The sequence below is a fragment of the Argopecten irradians genome, chromosome 2 (genome assembly GCF_041381155.1).
Source record: "Argopecten irradians isolate NY chromosome 2, Ai_NY, whole genome shotgun sequence".
NCBI lineage: Eukaryota > Metazoa > Mollusca > Bivalvia > Pectinida > Pectinidae > Argopecten > Argopecten irradians.
Window position 1 is genome coordinate 33,088,993 of NC_091135.1, and position 15,382 is coordinate 33,104,374.

General features: G+C 36.8%; 1 protein-coding gene across 2 annotated transcripts; it reads left to right on the forward strand.

Moving 5' to 3' along the window:
- On the forward strand, nt 1–13,014 carry LOC138315211 (protein SSXT-like). Of its 2 annotated transcripts, XM_069256060.1 has the most exons (8): nt 1–191; nt 3,559–3,635; nt 4,023–4,104; nt 5,038–5,152; nt 5,596–5,787; nt 7,266–7,367; nt 9,684–9,986; nt 10,882–13,014. In XM_069256060.1, the coding sequence occupies exons 1-8, from the start codon at nt 123–125 to the stop codon at nt 11,487–11,489; spliced, it is 1,548 nt and encodes a 515-aa protein (XP_069112161.1). In that variant the 5' UTR covers nt 1–122; the 3' UTR covers nt 11,490–13,014. The 2 variants fall into 2 exon arrangements, with proteins under 2 accessions (XP_069112161.1, XP_069112162.1); XM_069256061.1 differs by lacking the exon at nt 7,266–7,367 and having other exon boundaries at nt 11–191.
- Nucleotides 13,015–15,382: the final 2,368 nt, after the last annotated feature.

Below are 15,382 nucleotides of genomic sequence, written 5' to 3' on the forward strand. Positions count from 1 at the left end.
TTCCGGATGTAAGATATATGTCGGTTTTATATTTATAGAAAAGAATCAATTCGCTGCTTTCTTTGTGTGGCCAACGCGCTCATTTTCCGTCGGATTGTGTGATATCGCACACAGCCGGCACCATGTCATTAACATTTGTGCAACCGCAACAGAAAAAGGGGCCTGCTCCTAACCAGGCAACGATTCAAAAGGTTTGTATTCATTATATTTCCTTCTCTACGTGAGTATTTAAAATCTGATTTTGAATGGCCTTGTCTCGTTACATTGATTATGACATCGGTCTTTCTCTAACACGACGTATACGTATGATTCCGTATGCTGCATTCAATGTAATTGAAATGTAAACGTCTTCGACCATATCCCATACAGCAGTGTTGTGATATTATATGGAGTCGCAATGATCATGTACATAATTTATCTGGCTATCTGCTAAAGGACAGTTGTCAGATTACTGCATCGATTCTTGAACTGTTAAATGAAAAAAAAAATATACTGAAACGTTAGGTCTATAATTTAGTGATAAAGTGATCTCACAGGAGTTTGACTAGTCAGCAGTGATTCAGTTTGGAGCTAAATTTAGACCATTTTACCAGCACTCTTCCAAAATGTCTTAATGGATTTTAAAATCCTTAATCATCATATTCCTAGAGAGATTTAGAATGTCCTAGCAGAATGTTGTAAAAACACCAAACTGTCATAAAGATTTTGAAAGCAGTCTGAAATACAATACTTCAAATTTTCTGACGGTTTTGCAATAAGCTTAGACATAAATTGTATCACCAGTAGTACAAAACATTAAATACCTCCTTCAGTAAGCCATGGTTAAATAACAAAACACTGGGGACCAACAAAACCACTTTGTTATACACATATTACACGCATATGAACCTTGATGGGCAATTGTTAGTATGTAATACCCATGGCATGAATATATTGGCTGTAAACATGTTTTCATTCAGGAAAAAACACTAACTTAAGTATTACATGTGGTGTACGTGTTAAAAATATATTATAGTCTACTTAGTGTATGCTTTGCTACTAAAAATAGATGAAATTGCTTTAAAATGAACTAAAATATTTGAGACCCAAATATTTTCAGAATTCGCCTATAACTAAATTATGAAATATATCACAAATGCATAAAAAATATTTATTTGCATGTCGGAAAGAATTGAAAATAAATGCAATTACTTTCAGTATTATATATGGTTGCATCAAATTTCTAAGTAACAAATGCTTCTGTTGCACAATTTAATTAAATTGTACTTAATCTTAGTTTTTATCTTTGATCATATTAAATTCATTTTTTTTTAAAACAACATTACACCAAATGTTGAGTTTTCAGCAATTTAAGATATTTTCAGTTACAAATCGTACACCAACTGTAATACCTAGGCTATTTTGTTTATTTTACACAAGTTTGTGGTTTTCACTGACCTGATGACACACTTATCTTGTTCCTATATTATATTAATCTACGTAGGTTAACTGGTGTACTATACTATAAGGGGCACTATACTCTTATATAAGGGGCACTATACTGTGACCCATGTTTTTTACCTTCAAGGTCTAGACTGTTTCGCCATTGGAACTTCATCCTTATGTATATATTATATATCAGGGCTGGGTATTGGAAGGGCTAATACGATACAATAGGTATTGACAATACACTGAATCAATACATGTATTGACGATATAGTGGACCTCTTTTTTGCCCACCAACATCAGATGGTGGGCTATTCAAATCGCATTTCGTCCATGGTCCGTCGTCTGTCCGTTAACAATTCTTGTTACGGCTATTTCTCAGAAAGTTAGTACTAAAGGAATCTTTTTCAAATTTCACATGCAGGTTCCCCTAGGGCCCTATAGTTGTGCATATTGCATTTTGGGACCGATCAGTCATCAAAATGGCAGACAGGTAGCCATCTTGGATTTTGATAGTTAAAGTTTGTTACCGCTAATTCTCAGAAAGTACTGAAGGGATCTTTCTCAAATTTCATATGTAAGTTCTCCTAGGACCCGAGTTGTGCATATTGCATTTTTAGACGGATCAGTCAACAAAATGGCCTACTGGCAGCCATGTTGGATTTTGATAGTTAAAAATTGTTACCACTATTAGTATTTCTTAAAAAGTACTGAAGTGATCTAGCTTTCTCAAATTTTATATGTAAGTTCCCCTAGGACCCTAGTTGTGCATATTGCATTTTGGGACTGATCGGTCAACAAAATGGCCGACCTGCGGCCATCTTGGATTTTGATAGCTAAAGTTTGTTACCGCTATTTCTTGGAAAGTACTGAAGGGATCTTAATCAATTTTAATATGTAGGTTCCCCTAGGACCCTAGTTGTGCATATTGCATTTTGGGACCAATCAGTGAACAAGATGCCACCTGGCAGCCATCTTTGATTTTGAAAGTTAGAATTTGTTACCGCTATTTCTCAGAAAGTACTGAAGGGATCTGTCTCAAATTTCATATGTAGGTTCCCCTAGGGTCCTAGTTTTGCATTTTGCATTTGGTAACTGATTAGTCAATTGGATTTTGATTGTTATCTCTATTTGTCAGAAATTACTGAAGGGATATCTTTCAAATTCCATGTGTAGGTTCCTCTTGGGCCCTAGTTGTGCATAGTACCTTTGGGACTGATCGGTCAACAAGATGGCCCACCGGCCGCTACCTTGGATTTCACCGCTGTTTCTCAGAAAGTAATGAAGCGATCTGTCTTAAATTTCGTATGTAGTAGGTTTGAAAAAGTTTGAAAAGCAGGGAAAAGATCCCTCTTTCCATTGTCAGACATAAATCATTCTTTGGTGGGCGCCAAGATCCCTCTGGGATCTCTTGTTTAAATTCAATTGACCATTAATTTAAATTATGTTTTGATGAAATATCCTATAACCTGGAAAAAATCTACCAAACATTAATTTGATTGGTTTTCTCAATCGACATTATCATCTGTGTTAAGCTCTGTCAATTTGTATTCGTAGTTATGAAAAGGCATTTCTAATGTATCCAGGTGACACAGTTGCTTATACCTCCTTTTGATTGAAATGCCTATTTTTATAACAGAAATGGTAGGTTGAGTTGTTAAAACGATACAGCTAAAAATATAAAGAAGATTTATGTATCAATAATCAATGCACTGCTGAAAACCTATACCTACGGTATATCGATATATTGATCCAGCCCTACTTAGTAAATAGGTGAGGAAAATACTTTCCATTTAGCAAAGAATTGACCAAATCTTTACAGACTATCTTATTACACAAGAATGGTTGGTCATATTGTATAATCACTATATTGTATGATTGCATATTGGGTGGGCTTAACATCCTATTAACAGCTAGGGCCATTTAAAGACAGCTGCTGTGTATTTGTGTGGTGTCTTTTTGTAATAATGTAACCAATACACTTAATGTGCTACCTCGCTGAAGCATGCCACCAACCTATAACAGCAAACCTTATTTTCTGGTAATTAACTTCATACACTCTCCCAATGAACACACCAGATTTTCATAATTTATATAATAAATCGATACTAATTTTTTCCTCTTTTTTTTCAGATGCTTGATGAGAACAATCAATTGATACAGGCTATTGTCGACTACCAGAATAAAGGAAAGTCTTCAGAATGTTTGCAGTAAGTAAAACCTAAGCTTTATTATCATATTTTTCAATGTGTAAGTTAATGTTACAAATTTCTTCTTTCTTCTATGCTCTGTGCAAAGAAAGTGTACTCAGTCATGATCAATCATTGAAACTGACAACAGCTACCACCTATAATCGGTGTAGTACTAGTACAAAAATACTATAATCTGTGCTAAACAATTCATTATAGCTACCATTATTCAGTAATAGTTGACCTCAGACATATAGGCTCATAGTTAATATGCTCTTTTATATAACTTGTTTTACCGTTTTAAAATATTGTCTAATGCACCATGTTATATAATATACAAATTAATTTATTGATATTTTTTTAGAGGACTTGTATTTTCCATTGAAGATGAATGTATGATTGTTTCAGATTTCAACAGATGTTACACAGGAACTTGGTATACCTGGCTACCCTTGCAGACTCCAGTCAGAATATACAGGCACTTTTACCAGTACGTTACACAAATTATTTATTTTCCAACAAAATGGAAACTGCTATTAACAATTATTACATATTTTATAACTGAATTCTTCGAATAACCATTATGCAAATATCTAAAATATAAAAAAAGTCCTCTGTATACAATTTAGAAATGTTTGATAACTAACTGAACAATTATTACCTACCTACAAGGGCAGATAAATCTGTAATATGCAAATACAGAATAAACTTCTCTGATTATTGCTTTTGTGTAATTTATAGGGTAATGCCATTCCTTCAGTTAGTGTAAAATACTTCATTGTTTTTATGCACCCATAAGGCTATTCAGGGATGCGATTCTATAATCTGATTCAACAATATCTATGAGAAACACGTAATGTCAGATTGTATTTGAAACATCACTATGTGATCTTTTTAAACACTTAAGGGGAGTTTTTTCTCTTATTAGTTCAAGAGATATCCTCCCTTCACTGTTAGGATCCTGCAATCACATGCCTAGTTATAGAATTGACTATATTTTAAAGTCTATAATCTTTTTAAATATGGTATTATTTCAAGACATTGATCATGATTCTGCAACATTAATGAAATAAAAAAAACAATGATGCTCATAGCACCAAGGTAAAAGATGTTGCCAATGTCAAAAATACATGTCTTTCAAACAATATTTCACTTAGATGTACAGGTAGGTTTGTTGAATAGGCACATGCTTAAATTCTGACAATTGTTTTCCATTAGTGCTGACTGCAGATTAAGTATAAACAATGGAATGCAGAAGCTATAGGTGTATTCCAACAATTTTAACATAAAAGTAGCTGTGGGTTAGTCAGTATAGGCCCAGATGAAGACCGATAAACACAGAATTATCACAGTACATCTGCCTACCAGGTCATACAATTTGACCCGTTTAAAATTGTGTATAAAATAATTTTGTGTTTCCCAGCCTCCAGGTCAGTTCAACCCAGGGATGAATCAACAGCCACAGCAACAGCCACCAAACTCACAGATGAATCAGATGCGACCCCCAGGTCCAATGCAGAACCAGATGAACTCTTCAGGTGCCTTAACAGTTCTTAAATAATTATTGTATTATTTGTAGTGTTTTTACATCATATTAATAGTCAAGGTCAATTAAGTGCCAAGTTTAGGAGGTGGGGGGAAAGCTGAAGTACCCAGAGAAAAACTACCTGCATATGGTCAGTCAGGGGTTTCAATATCAGGCAGGAACCTGGTACTTTGTGCTGGTTAAACCTGGCTGTGGTACAACCTGATTTGGGCAAAATAACATTACAGAGACCATACGGTATATAAAAGTACCCCCTGAACTACCTCTCCTGAAATATAATGAAAACCCTGGTCAGTACCTGGCAACTACCCTACAAGGATGAATTAGCCCACAATTGTTAGATAGAGGGCTGGTTGAGTTGTGTCAGGACGACAGTCCATATGCTGTATATATTCAAAGATTGTACATGTTTACCAAAGTATGATTTATTTACAGGAGGGCCAGGCAATGGTAACCAAATGATGACGCCTAGCAGCAGCAGTAACATGACCCCTCCCACAACTCAAGGAATGTATTCCCAGGGAGCTGGGGGGTCAGGCCCACCCCAGCAGGCAGGGACAGGAGGCTACCCTCGCTCTCAGCAACCGATGGGACAGCAACCAATGGTGTCCCAGGCTGGCTCTTACAGTAAGTTGTCTCATGCCACTCCCTATCTGTTGTTATATACATATACATATCATACATGTATATGATCTTGTATGTCCAAGAAAAGCCTGTAATTCTTTTTCATGTCCCAGCCAGAGAATGTTACCATGTCTGTCCTCTTATGGTGTACGAGGGAAAAATATTGATAAGGCATAGAATTGGTCAATATTTGGGAAATGTTGATAATTCAGAATATTATTTGAGCTTGTGGGTAGTTGTCGATTTTGACATCATTATGTGAGAACCATATTCAATGATTTAATTTTCTCTGAAATATATGATGTTGCGTTGTCAAACACTTGCTTGACTTCACAATCAATATATATATATATATATATATATATACCTACTCTTAAGGGTTGATAACTGTGTGATATGCAGAATGAGACACCCAATTATTTGATATGATTTCCTATGAAAGCACATGTTGTGTTTCTTGAAAACACTGTCTGTTTCTACTGTTACATATAGTTTTAATACCAGATTTATTTTCATTTGGTTCAATTATGTACTAATGCTACTACACTCATCTCAAGCTTATTGATGAATTTCTCTAACTTGGCAGCACTGTAGTACATGATTATGACATGTGTGTTTTCAAGAATAGCATTAATTAACTCTACTAATATAAACCTGTGTTGAAGTCCATCGTATAAAACCTATTCTAGTTGCCTTTTGTTTATTGTCTTGTATTTAAAAGAGTTTAACATTTTCGTCTCCTCAAACAATACTTACTGTACCTTGATTACTTATAATAGAGATCGAGGGGTAAAGAGACAGATCAAAAGCGTTAGACTGACTAAATTTTCTTTTAATAATTAATGCCCAAGTATGGAAGACCTCATAGAACTAAAGGTCCTTAATACAAAGATTGTGAATAATAATAATCAAAACCTTTTCAAATTTTCTGTAGCTGGAACAATTTAAAAAAAAAACCAGTTAAAAAACACTACAATCTTTCTTTAAGTTAACTTTATGATTGGCACTTTTAATAGTTAAAAGTATGCTTTTGTTGGTCCCTTATGTCTTTCAAGAGTCTCCTGGAACATGGTTAAGAAGATAATCTTGAATTCATATTATAGTATACAGTGATTTTTTTAGGTACATTTGGAGTCAAATGAAGGCCCCTTCCCCCAGAGAAATTTTGCTGTATTTTCCCATTTCATGTAAATATTTTACAAATAAAAAAACCTCTTTAAAATATACATATATCAAGAAAAATACACTGTAATTTTCCCAATTGAAAAGATACAGGTCCCTGAAATTAATGAATAAGAAAATCACTGGTATTTTTTCCATTTTATGATAATATGGATCTAGTGTTCCCAACTGCAGAAAGGAAAGGAGTGTTTTAACTGACTTAAACAATAAAAATAATCTGTATTATCATCACTAAATGACCATGTTTAATATGTGTCCCATTCTGAAATGTTAATATTGTGCTGATGTGTTTCCTTTAGGATATTCAGACAAGAAAATTGCCCCACATGACATGCCACATCGTCACTCAACTCAAAAAGACAACAGCAGTGACACCAACAAACATGGCTTGTCCAAAATAGGTGAACTTTTAGCATGCTGCACACTTTTAATGTTTGTCTATATATTTACCAGTGTTTTCTCCAGAGAAAAACTGTAGCTATGTTAAGTGTGCAACTGTTATTTACTCAAAAAACTGAAAAGAATGTAAGACAGTTTCCCGCAAGAGAAGATTCTTATCTTCATTAAAGAATATTCTATGAAGCAAATTGTCATTTTTTCTCTGAAATCGTCATTTTAAAGAGCACTTCATCTTCCATAAGATATATTTTTTGCTATTCATATTGCCATGTGTTCTAGTCTTTAATCTCTGCATTTGCAATAATTTTATTTATCACAAATATTCATCCGAAAGTATTGCATGGATCTCCATTGAAATGCGTAGGTTGCCCTTTATATTTGTTCCTAGTTGTGTACTTTATTTTGGGACCTCACAAACTGACCGGTTTATAGTAGTTTGTCTTTGTTTTATGCTTTTCTCATCAGAATGTTTAGAGATCAACAAACAGGAAACTGCCATATGCACCCATGCTTCAACATTCAACTTTCTGTGATAGGAACAAGATACTTGTTTTGTCCCTTGTGCAACCTAAGCTTTTGAAAGCAATATGATCCAAGTTGTTTTTTCAGTGAATTCAAAATGCCCTCTTTTATTCTTGCACCAGCTATTTGACATTGACGTACATGAATCTCATAAAGATCATTCAAAGTCTGATAAATAGTTTCTTAAAGTCATCCATTGACTAATCTTGTGTATGGAGACTTATGATAAATTGAAACTATTTAACTACTTGATTAAATGGTAAGTGCCAAGATCCATCTTGGATCGCTTCACACATCAAATGCGAGATACTGCCGAAGTACCGAGCAAATTTCAAATTATGTTCAGTTTGTGTGGCTAATTTTAAATCTGTTTTCATATTCATGCTCCCCATTGCTATACATTATCTTCCTTGCTTTGAGTTATATTTAGTGTGAAGACTGATATCTCTGTGTTTTATTTTTGTGAAATGATATCAATCACAGTGTAGCACTGTAGAAAACACTGTGTACAGCAGAGTGTAATTATCATTATTTCCTGATGATGAAACGTCTTTACATCTATGCTTCCATCCTCAATACTCCAGGGATTATTATCACTTGTTATATCCACCTTCGGACTATGTCATAGCAAAACTGAAGGCTGTGTGTGCGGAAACATATGTATAAATTGAGATGGTAGTTTGGTTTCTTTGATATACACCAAAAGAAATTAGTTGATAAACTAATGGTACACTGTAATATTACTATATAGGCTCTGAAGTTGTGATTGGTCATGTTTCTGCTATGACAGTGATAGTAAACCCTGGAGTAATGATGATGCAAGGCTCATCTTGAAAGTATTGATGATGCAAGGCTCTATCAAGATGAAAGTGATAAATTCACTTCCATGCATCAAACAATGTTTGAATTTACATGTTAGATTCATGTGAATGATAAAATAGATTCATCATTGTTTTATCAACCAGTGCTATTTTAATAAATATGTTACCAAGGTACACCAGATTTGTTTGGACACCCCTGTGTATATGTGTGTACCCAAAACAATGCGACAAATTGTCACATCCTTGCTAAAAACTTCTTATAAAACTTTACACATATAATGAGCTCTGTTTGTATTATGAAGCTCCAGAGCTCTTATTTCCATGCCCTTTTGAATAAGTAGGGGTTGGGGGGGACCTAGGGTTACTAGCATATTGTGCTGCACAAGGCCATTCAAACTTCATGTGGAAAAGAGATAGGCATTGGCGTTTTATGAGTACGCATATTTTCATTTAAGTTTAATTGATTGTCACAATCAACACTCTCTTATTTTTTTATTTCCACTTACAGTTTAACTTTATAGGGTTAGCAATTTTTTCACATTACTGCTTTTCCATGAAATTACATTTCATTTGTGAAACTTCTGAAATTGTTTTTTATGCTAATCACTCAGCCCAATATAGATAATTCAAAGTAACTCTCCCATTGTTAGTGGTTTTCTTCCTCCGTTTCTGTAAAGGTCTCAGACATACATTAGCATAAAGCACTATTACTCATAAAATACACATATATTTACACGTATACAATCAATCCGCCTTGATTAAAGTCAATGGGACCATGGTACAGCAACAATGCTAATTATTTTAGCAGAACGCTTGGAATTAAACAGTTAGAGAGGTTCATGTTTAATTTTTAATGAGGTTTCACTGTATGTATATAAATGGAAGTTTAATATTGCAAAATAATCTTGCTATAATCTGTACTTGTATCTCTAGATTTGTCAAATCCTCAGATAATTTACTGATTTTTTTTGACAGATCAAATGCCATCTGGTATGTCCAACACACAAAACTACAACATGCAACAACAGGGTGGATACCCGAACCAACAACAGCCCATGATGTCCCAGAATCAGCCCATGATGCCACAACAGCAGTCGATGATGTCACAGCAACAACCGATGATGTCACAGCAACAACCAATGATGTCACAAAATCAGCCCATGATGTCGCAAAATCAGCCTATGATATCACAACAGATGTCTGGTCAGTCTACAGGACAAAGTGGCTCAATGATGAATCCTCGGCAGATGCAAGGTGGTTACAGACGCCCTAATTCAGGTAATTAGTGGTTCTAGTGTTAGAAAGGTTTAAAAATAATATCGGAGGTAAGCATACACTACAAATTAAATATTAAATGAAACTGGATTGGCTGTTGAAAATTTTTTTTTTTTAAAACCACCCTGTACCCTTTTATTACATCCATTCCCACTATTTGATTTAATTTTGTAAAAGTTTTTTTCTGGAGGCAGAGGTATAAGTGTCATGAAGACTTTCTAGTATGCGCCACAGTAGTATTGCGGGTCCGAGTTCCTGACCAGTACCCCGGTCAAAACTTCAGGCAGGACTAATGAAAAGCCTGTGCAAATCTATTTAAACCACCCAACGCCACACCCCAAAATACATTTTCGCATGCGCCACGGTACTTCCATACATGTAGAAGCTACACTACAATTAAGATCGATTTTTCAATAAAAATGGCACGGAAAATATTTTAGATAATTTATATAGAATGCAAAAAAAATTCCCAGTCAGTACAAAAAATTTTGTTATGATTATACTTCTAATATATCAAAATTTTCACCTGCATTCTGCATTATGGCCACTGACTGTATGTGCTAGGTCTTTGTGTCTGGTATGTTGGTGGCCAATAATTTAGAACAGAAAATGTTATATATGTATGGTTTAGAATAAAGTACCCATGGTACATGTATTTCATGTGTTTGATCAATGTGGTATGCATGTCAGCTGAGCCTTAAATATCTTCAATTAGTAAGGAAAATCACATTTCTAGTGCAGAGACATTTTGAAATATTTTTGGTTATTTATAACAAAAGTTAACATACAATTTGGGAACAAGGCAAACTGAAGTTATAAGAGTAAGTGATCATGAATAATCATAAAAATTGGTTATGTGAAGAAAACAATACTTGGATGTATTTTGTGTCTATTGTAGGCCAATATGGACAGCAGCAAAACTTCTCTGGACAACAGCAATATCCGAATCAAAACTCTTATAACCAGGGAGGTCAGGGTCAACAGAATATGCCACAGGGACAAGCTTACAACCAGAACTCCAACATGCCACAGTCACAGTATCCCGGCTTTCAGGGGCAAAACTCACAGCAAAGATTCAACCCCTACATGCGTAACCAGGGCAACATGCCTGGTAACCAGATGTCTGGAGGACCAATGGTAAGCCAAGGTCAAAGTTCAGGACCAATGCCAGCCTCCATGCAAGGTCAGAATCACATGGGTGGAGGACAGATGCATGGACAGTCCAACATGGGCAGTCCAATGCCGCAAGGGCAAGGCCAAACGCCAAACCAAATGCCAAATCAGATTTCTGGACAAAATAACATGCCAAGTAGTGTGCCAATGGGCGGACAGATGCAGAATCAAGGTCCAATGCCATCACAGGGATCAATGGGTAACCAAATGCAGGGCCCAAATCCATCAATGCCCTCTCAGAGTCAGATGAGTGGCCCCATACAGGGCCCTGGACCTGCTGGAGGTCAGATGCAAGGTCAAGGCTCATTTGGGTACAATTCACCCCAATACTGATAGAAAAAACTAAATACTAGAACTGAATCTGACATTTGTAGGAATTGACATTGAATACTAAGTATTCAAAGACTGGATATAAATATGTTGTGAATACTAGGTATTCAAAGACTGGATCTGAATCTGTTTTCTGGAAGAATTGACATTGAATACCAGGTATTCAAAGACTGGATCTGAATCTGTTTTCTGGAGGAATTGACATTGAATACTAGGTATTCATGACATTGAATACTAGGTATTCAAAGACTGGATCTGAATCTGACATTGAATACCAGATATTCAGAGAATAGTTGAATAGGTTGTAATTCTGTAGCCAAATCGAATGCATTTATCATAAGTCATTATTATTACAAGCATTTATCTTATACTATATAATTTTTATATACTCTAGAGAGTACAGGATTTGATAGAAATGTGTATAGTGTTTATATTATATGTGTATTGTGTAACAGCACTCCGCTGTCATCTGTATAATCAGGCTGTAGACCAAAGTTTAATGCAATGGTAAAAAATGGTAGAGTTCAATGAATTTCATGATGTCTTAAAGGAATGTATAGGCTATTTAACCGAAAGTTTAATGGATGAAATGAGCTTAAAATTGTCCACTGTATATGCATCCTTGATACAGTACACCAGGGATTACTATAACTGATGTTTTATCCACCCTTGGACTAAAACTGTAGGAAACAGAACAGAACAGGTAATTTAGTTGTTTGATGTACATCAAAAGAGCACTACAACGGTATACTGTGATTGACTGTGTGGCTTTGAAGTTGACTTCGCTCTCTCTGTATTCTTCAAAGGAAATCTTTGCAGGCCAGCATGTGATTGGTCCAGATTTTTAGCCCACCATCATCAGATGGTGGGCTATTCAAATCGCCCTGCGTCCGTGGTCCGCCGTCCGCCGTCCGTCCGTAAACAATGCTTGTTATCACTATTTCTTAAAAACTGCTGCAGGGATTTTGTTCAAACTTCACATGGAGGGTCCCCTTGGTCCATATTTGTGCCATACAGATTTTGGGGCTGATCGGGAAAAAACAAGATGGCCGCCAGGCAGCCATCTTTGATTTTGGCAGTTGAAGTTTGTTATCGATATTTCTTGAGAACTACTAAAGGGATTTTGTTCAAACTTCACTTGCAGGGTATCCTTGTTCCCTAGTTGTGCCATACAGATTTTGCGGCTGATCGGAAAAACAAGATGGCTGCCAGGCAGCCATCTTTGATTTTGGCAGTTTGTTATCGATATTTCTTGAGAACTGTTGAAGGGATTTTGTTCAAACTTCACATGGAGGTTACCCTTGGTCCCAAGTTGTGCCATACAGATTTTAACGCTGATCGGAAAACCAAGATGGCCGCCAGGCAGCCATCTTTGATTTTGGCAGTTGAAGTTTGGTATCGATATTTCTAGAGAACTATTGAAGGGATTTTGTTCAAACTTCACATGGAGGGTACCCTTGGTCCCTAGTTGTGCCATACAGATTTTGCGGCTGATCGGAAAACCAAGATGGCCGCCAGGCAGCCATCTTGGATTTTGGCAGTTGAAGTTTGTTATCGATTTTTCTTGAGAACTGCTGAAGGGATTTTGTTCAAACTTCACATGGAGGTTACCCTTGGTCCCTAGTTGTGCCATACAGATTTTGAGGCTGATCGGAAAAACAAGATGGCCGACAAGCAGCCATCTTTGATTTTGGTAGTTGAAGTTTGTTATCGATATTTCTAGAGAACTATTGAAGGGATTTTGTTCAAACTTCACATGGAGGGTCCCCTTGGTCCCTATTTGTGCCACACAGATTTTGCGGCTGATCGGGAAAAAACAAGATGGCCGCCAGGCAGCCATCTTTGATTTTGGCAGTTGAAGTTTGTTATCGATATTTCTTGAGAACTACTGAAGGGATTTTGTTCAAACTTCAATTGGAGGTTACCCTTGGTCCCTAGTTAGGCCATACAGATTTTGCGGCTGATCCGAAAAACAAGATATTTGTGCCACACAGATTTTGCGGCTGATCGGAAAAACAAGATGGCCACCAGGCGGTCTTCTTGGATTTTGATAGTTAAGGTTTGATATCCCCATTTCTCAAAAAGTGCTGAAGGGATCTTTCTCAAATTTAATATGTAGGTTCCCCTAGGGCCCTTGATGTGCAAATTGCATTTTTGGACCAATCGGTGAACAAGATGGCCGCCAGGCCACCATCTTGGATTTCGATAGTTAAAGTTTGTTATGGCTATTTCTCAGATAGTACTGAAGTGATCTGTCTCAAATTTCATATGTAGGTTCCCCTAAGGACCTAGTTGTGCATATTGCATTTTGGGACCGATCGGTTAACAAGATGGCCGCCAGGCAGCCATCTTGGATTTTGTTATTCAAAGTTTGTTATCGCTATTTCTCAGAAAGTACTGAAGGGATCTGTCTCAAAATTCATATGTAGGTTCCCCTAGGGCCCTAGTTGTGCATATTGTGATTTTGGACCGATCGGTCAACAAAATTGCTGCCAGGCAGCCATCTTGGATTTTTAGGTCATCTGACCCGAAGGGTCAGGATGACCTATTGTCATCATGCACCGTCCGTCGTCGTGCGCCGTCCGCCGTCCGCCGTGCGTAAACTTTTTATTCAAACAACTTCTTCTCAATAACCGGAATGCCCAGGGTCCTCATATTTGGCCTGTAGGTTGCTGGGATGGAGGGCTACCAAGTTTGTTCAAATGAATGACCTTGACCTTCATTCAAGGTCACAGGGGTCAAAAAGGCTAAAATCTTTAAACAACTTCTTCTCAAGAACCAGAAGGCCCAGGGTACTGATATTTGCCCTGTAGGATGCTGGGATGAAGGGCTACCAAAGTTTGTTCAAATAAATGACCTTGACCTTCATTCAAGGTCACTGGGGTCAAATAGGCTAAAATCCTTTAAACAACTTCTTGTGAATAACTAAGAGGCCTAGAGACCTGATATTAGGCCTGTGGCATGCTGGGATGAAGGGCTACCAAGTTTGTTCAAATAAATGACCTTGACCTTCATTCAAGGTCACGAGGGTCAAAAAGGCTAAAATCTTTAAACAACTTCTTCTCAAGAACCAGAAGACCCAGGGTACTGATATATTGGCCGTAGGATGCTGGGATGAAAGGCTACCAAGTTTTTTCAAATAAATGACCTTGAACTTCATTCAAGGTCACAGGGGTTAAATAGGCTAAAATCCTTTAAACAACTTCTTGTGAATAACTAAGAGGCCTAGAGACCTGATATTAGGCCTGTGGCATGCTGGGATGAAGGGCTACCAAGTTTGTTCAAATAAATGACCTTGACCTTCATTCAAGGTCACGAGGGTTAAAAAGGCTAAAATATTTAAACATCTTCTTCTCAAGAAGCAGAAGGCCCAGGGTACTGATATTTGGCCTGTAGGATGCTGGGATGAAGGGCTACCAAGTTTGTTCAAATAAATGATCTTGACCTTCATTCAAGGTCACAGGGGTCAAATAGGCTAAAATCCTTTAAACAACTTATTGTGAATAACTAAGAGGCCTAGAGACCTGATATTAGGCCTGTGGCATGCTGGGATGAAGGGCTACCAAGTTTGTTCAAATAAATGACCTTGACCTTCATTGAAGGTCACGAGGGTCAAATAGGCTAAAATCTTTAAACGACTTCTTCTCAAGAACCAGAAGGCCCAGGGTACTGATATTTGGCCTGTGTAGGATGCTGGGATGAAGGGCTACCAAGTTTGTTCAAATAAATGACCTTGACCTTCATTCAAGGTCACAGGGGTCAAATAGGCTAAAATCATTTAAACAAATTCTTGTGAATAACGAAGAGGCCTAGAGACCTGATATTAGGCCTGTGGCATGCTGGGATAAAGGGCTACCAAGTTTGTTCAAATGAATGACCTTGATCTTCATTCAAGG

Coding starts and splice junctions, on each gene's coding strand:
- LOC138315211 (XM_069256060.1), top strand. CDS start 123: ATGTCATTAACATTTGTGCAACCGCAACAGAAAAAGGGGCCTGCTCCT. Junction 4,105..5,037: donor ATATACAGGCACTTTTACCA/GTACGTTACACA, acceptor TGTGTTTCCCAG/CCTCCAGGTCAGTTCAACCC. Junction 7,368..9,683: donor ACATGGCTTGTCCAAAATAG/GTGAACTTTTAG, acceptor TTTTTTTGACAG/ATCAAATGCCATCTGGTATG.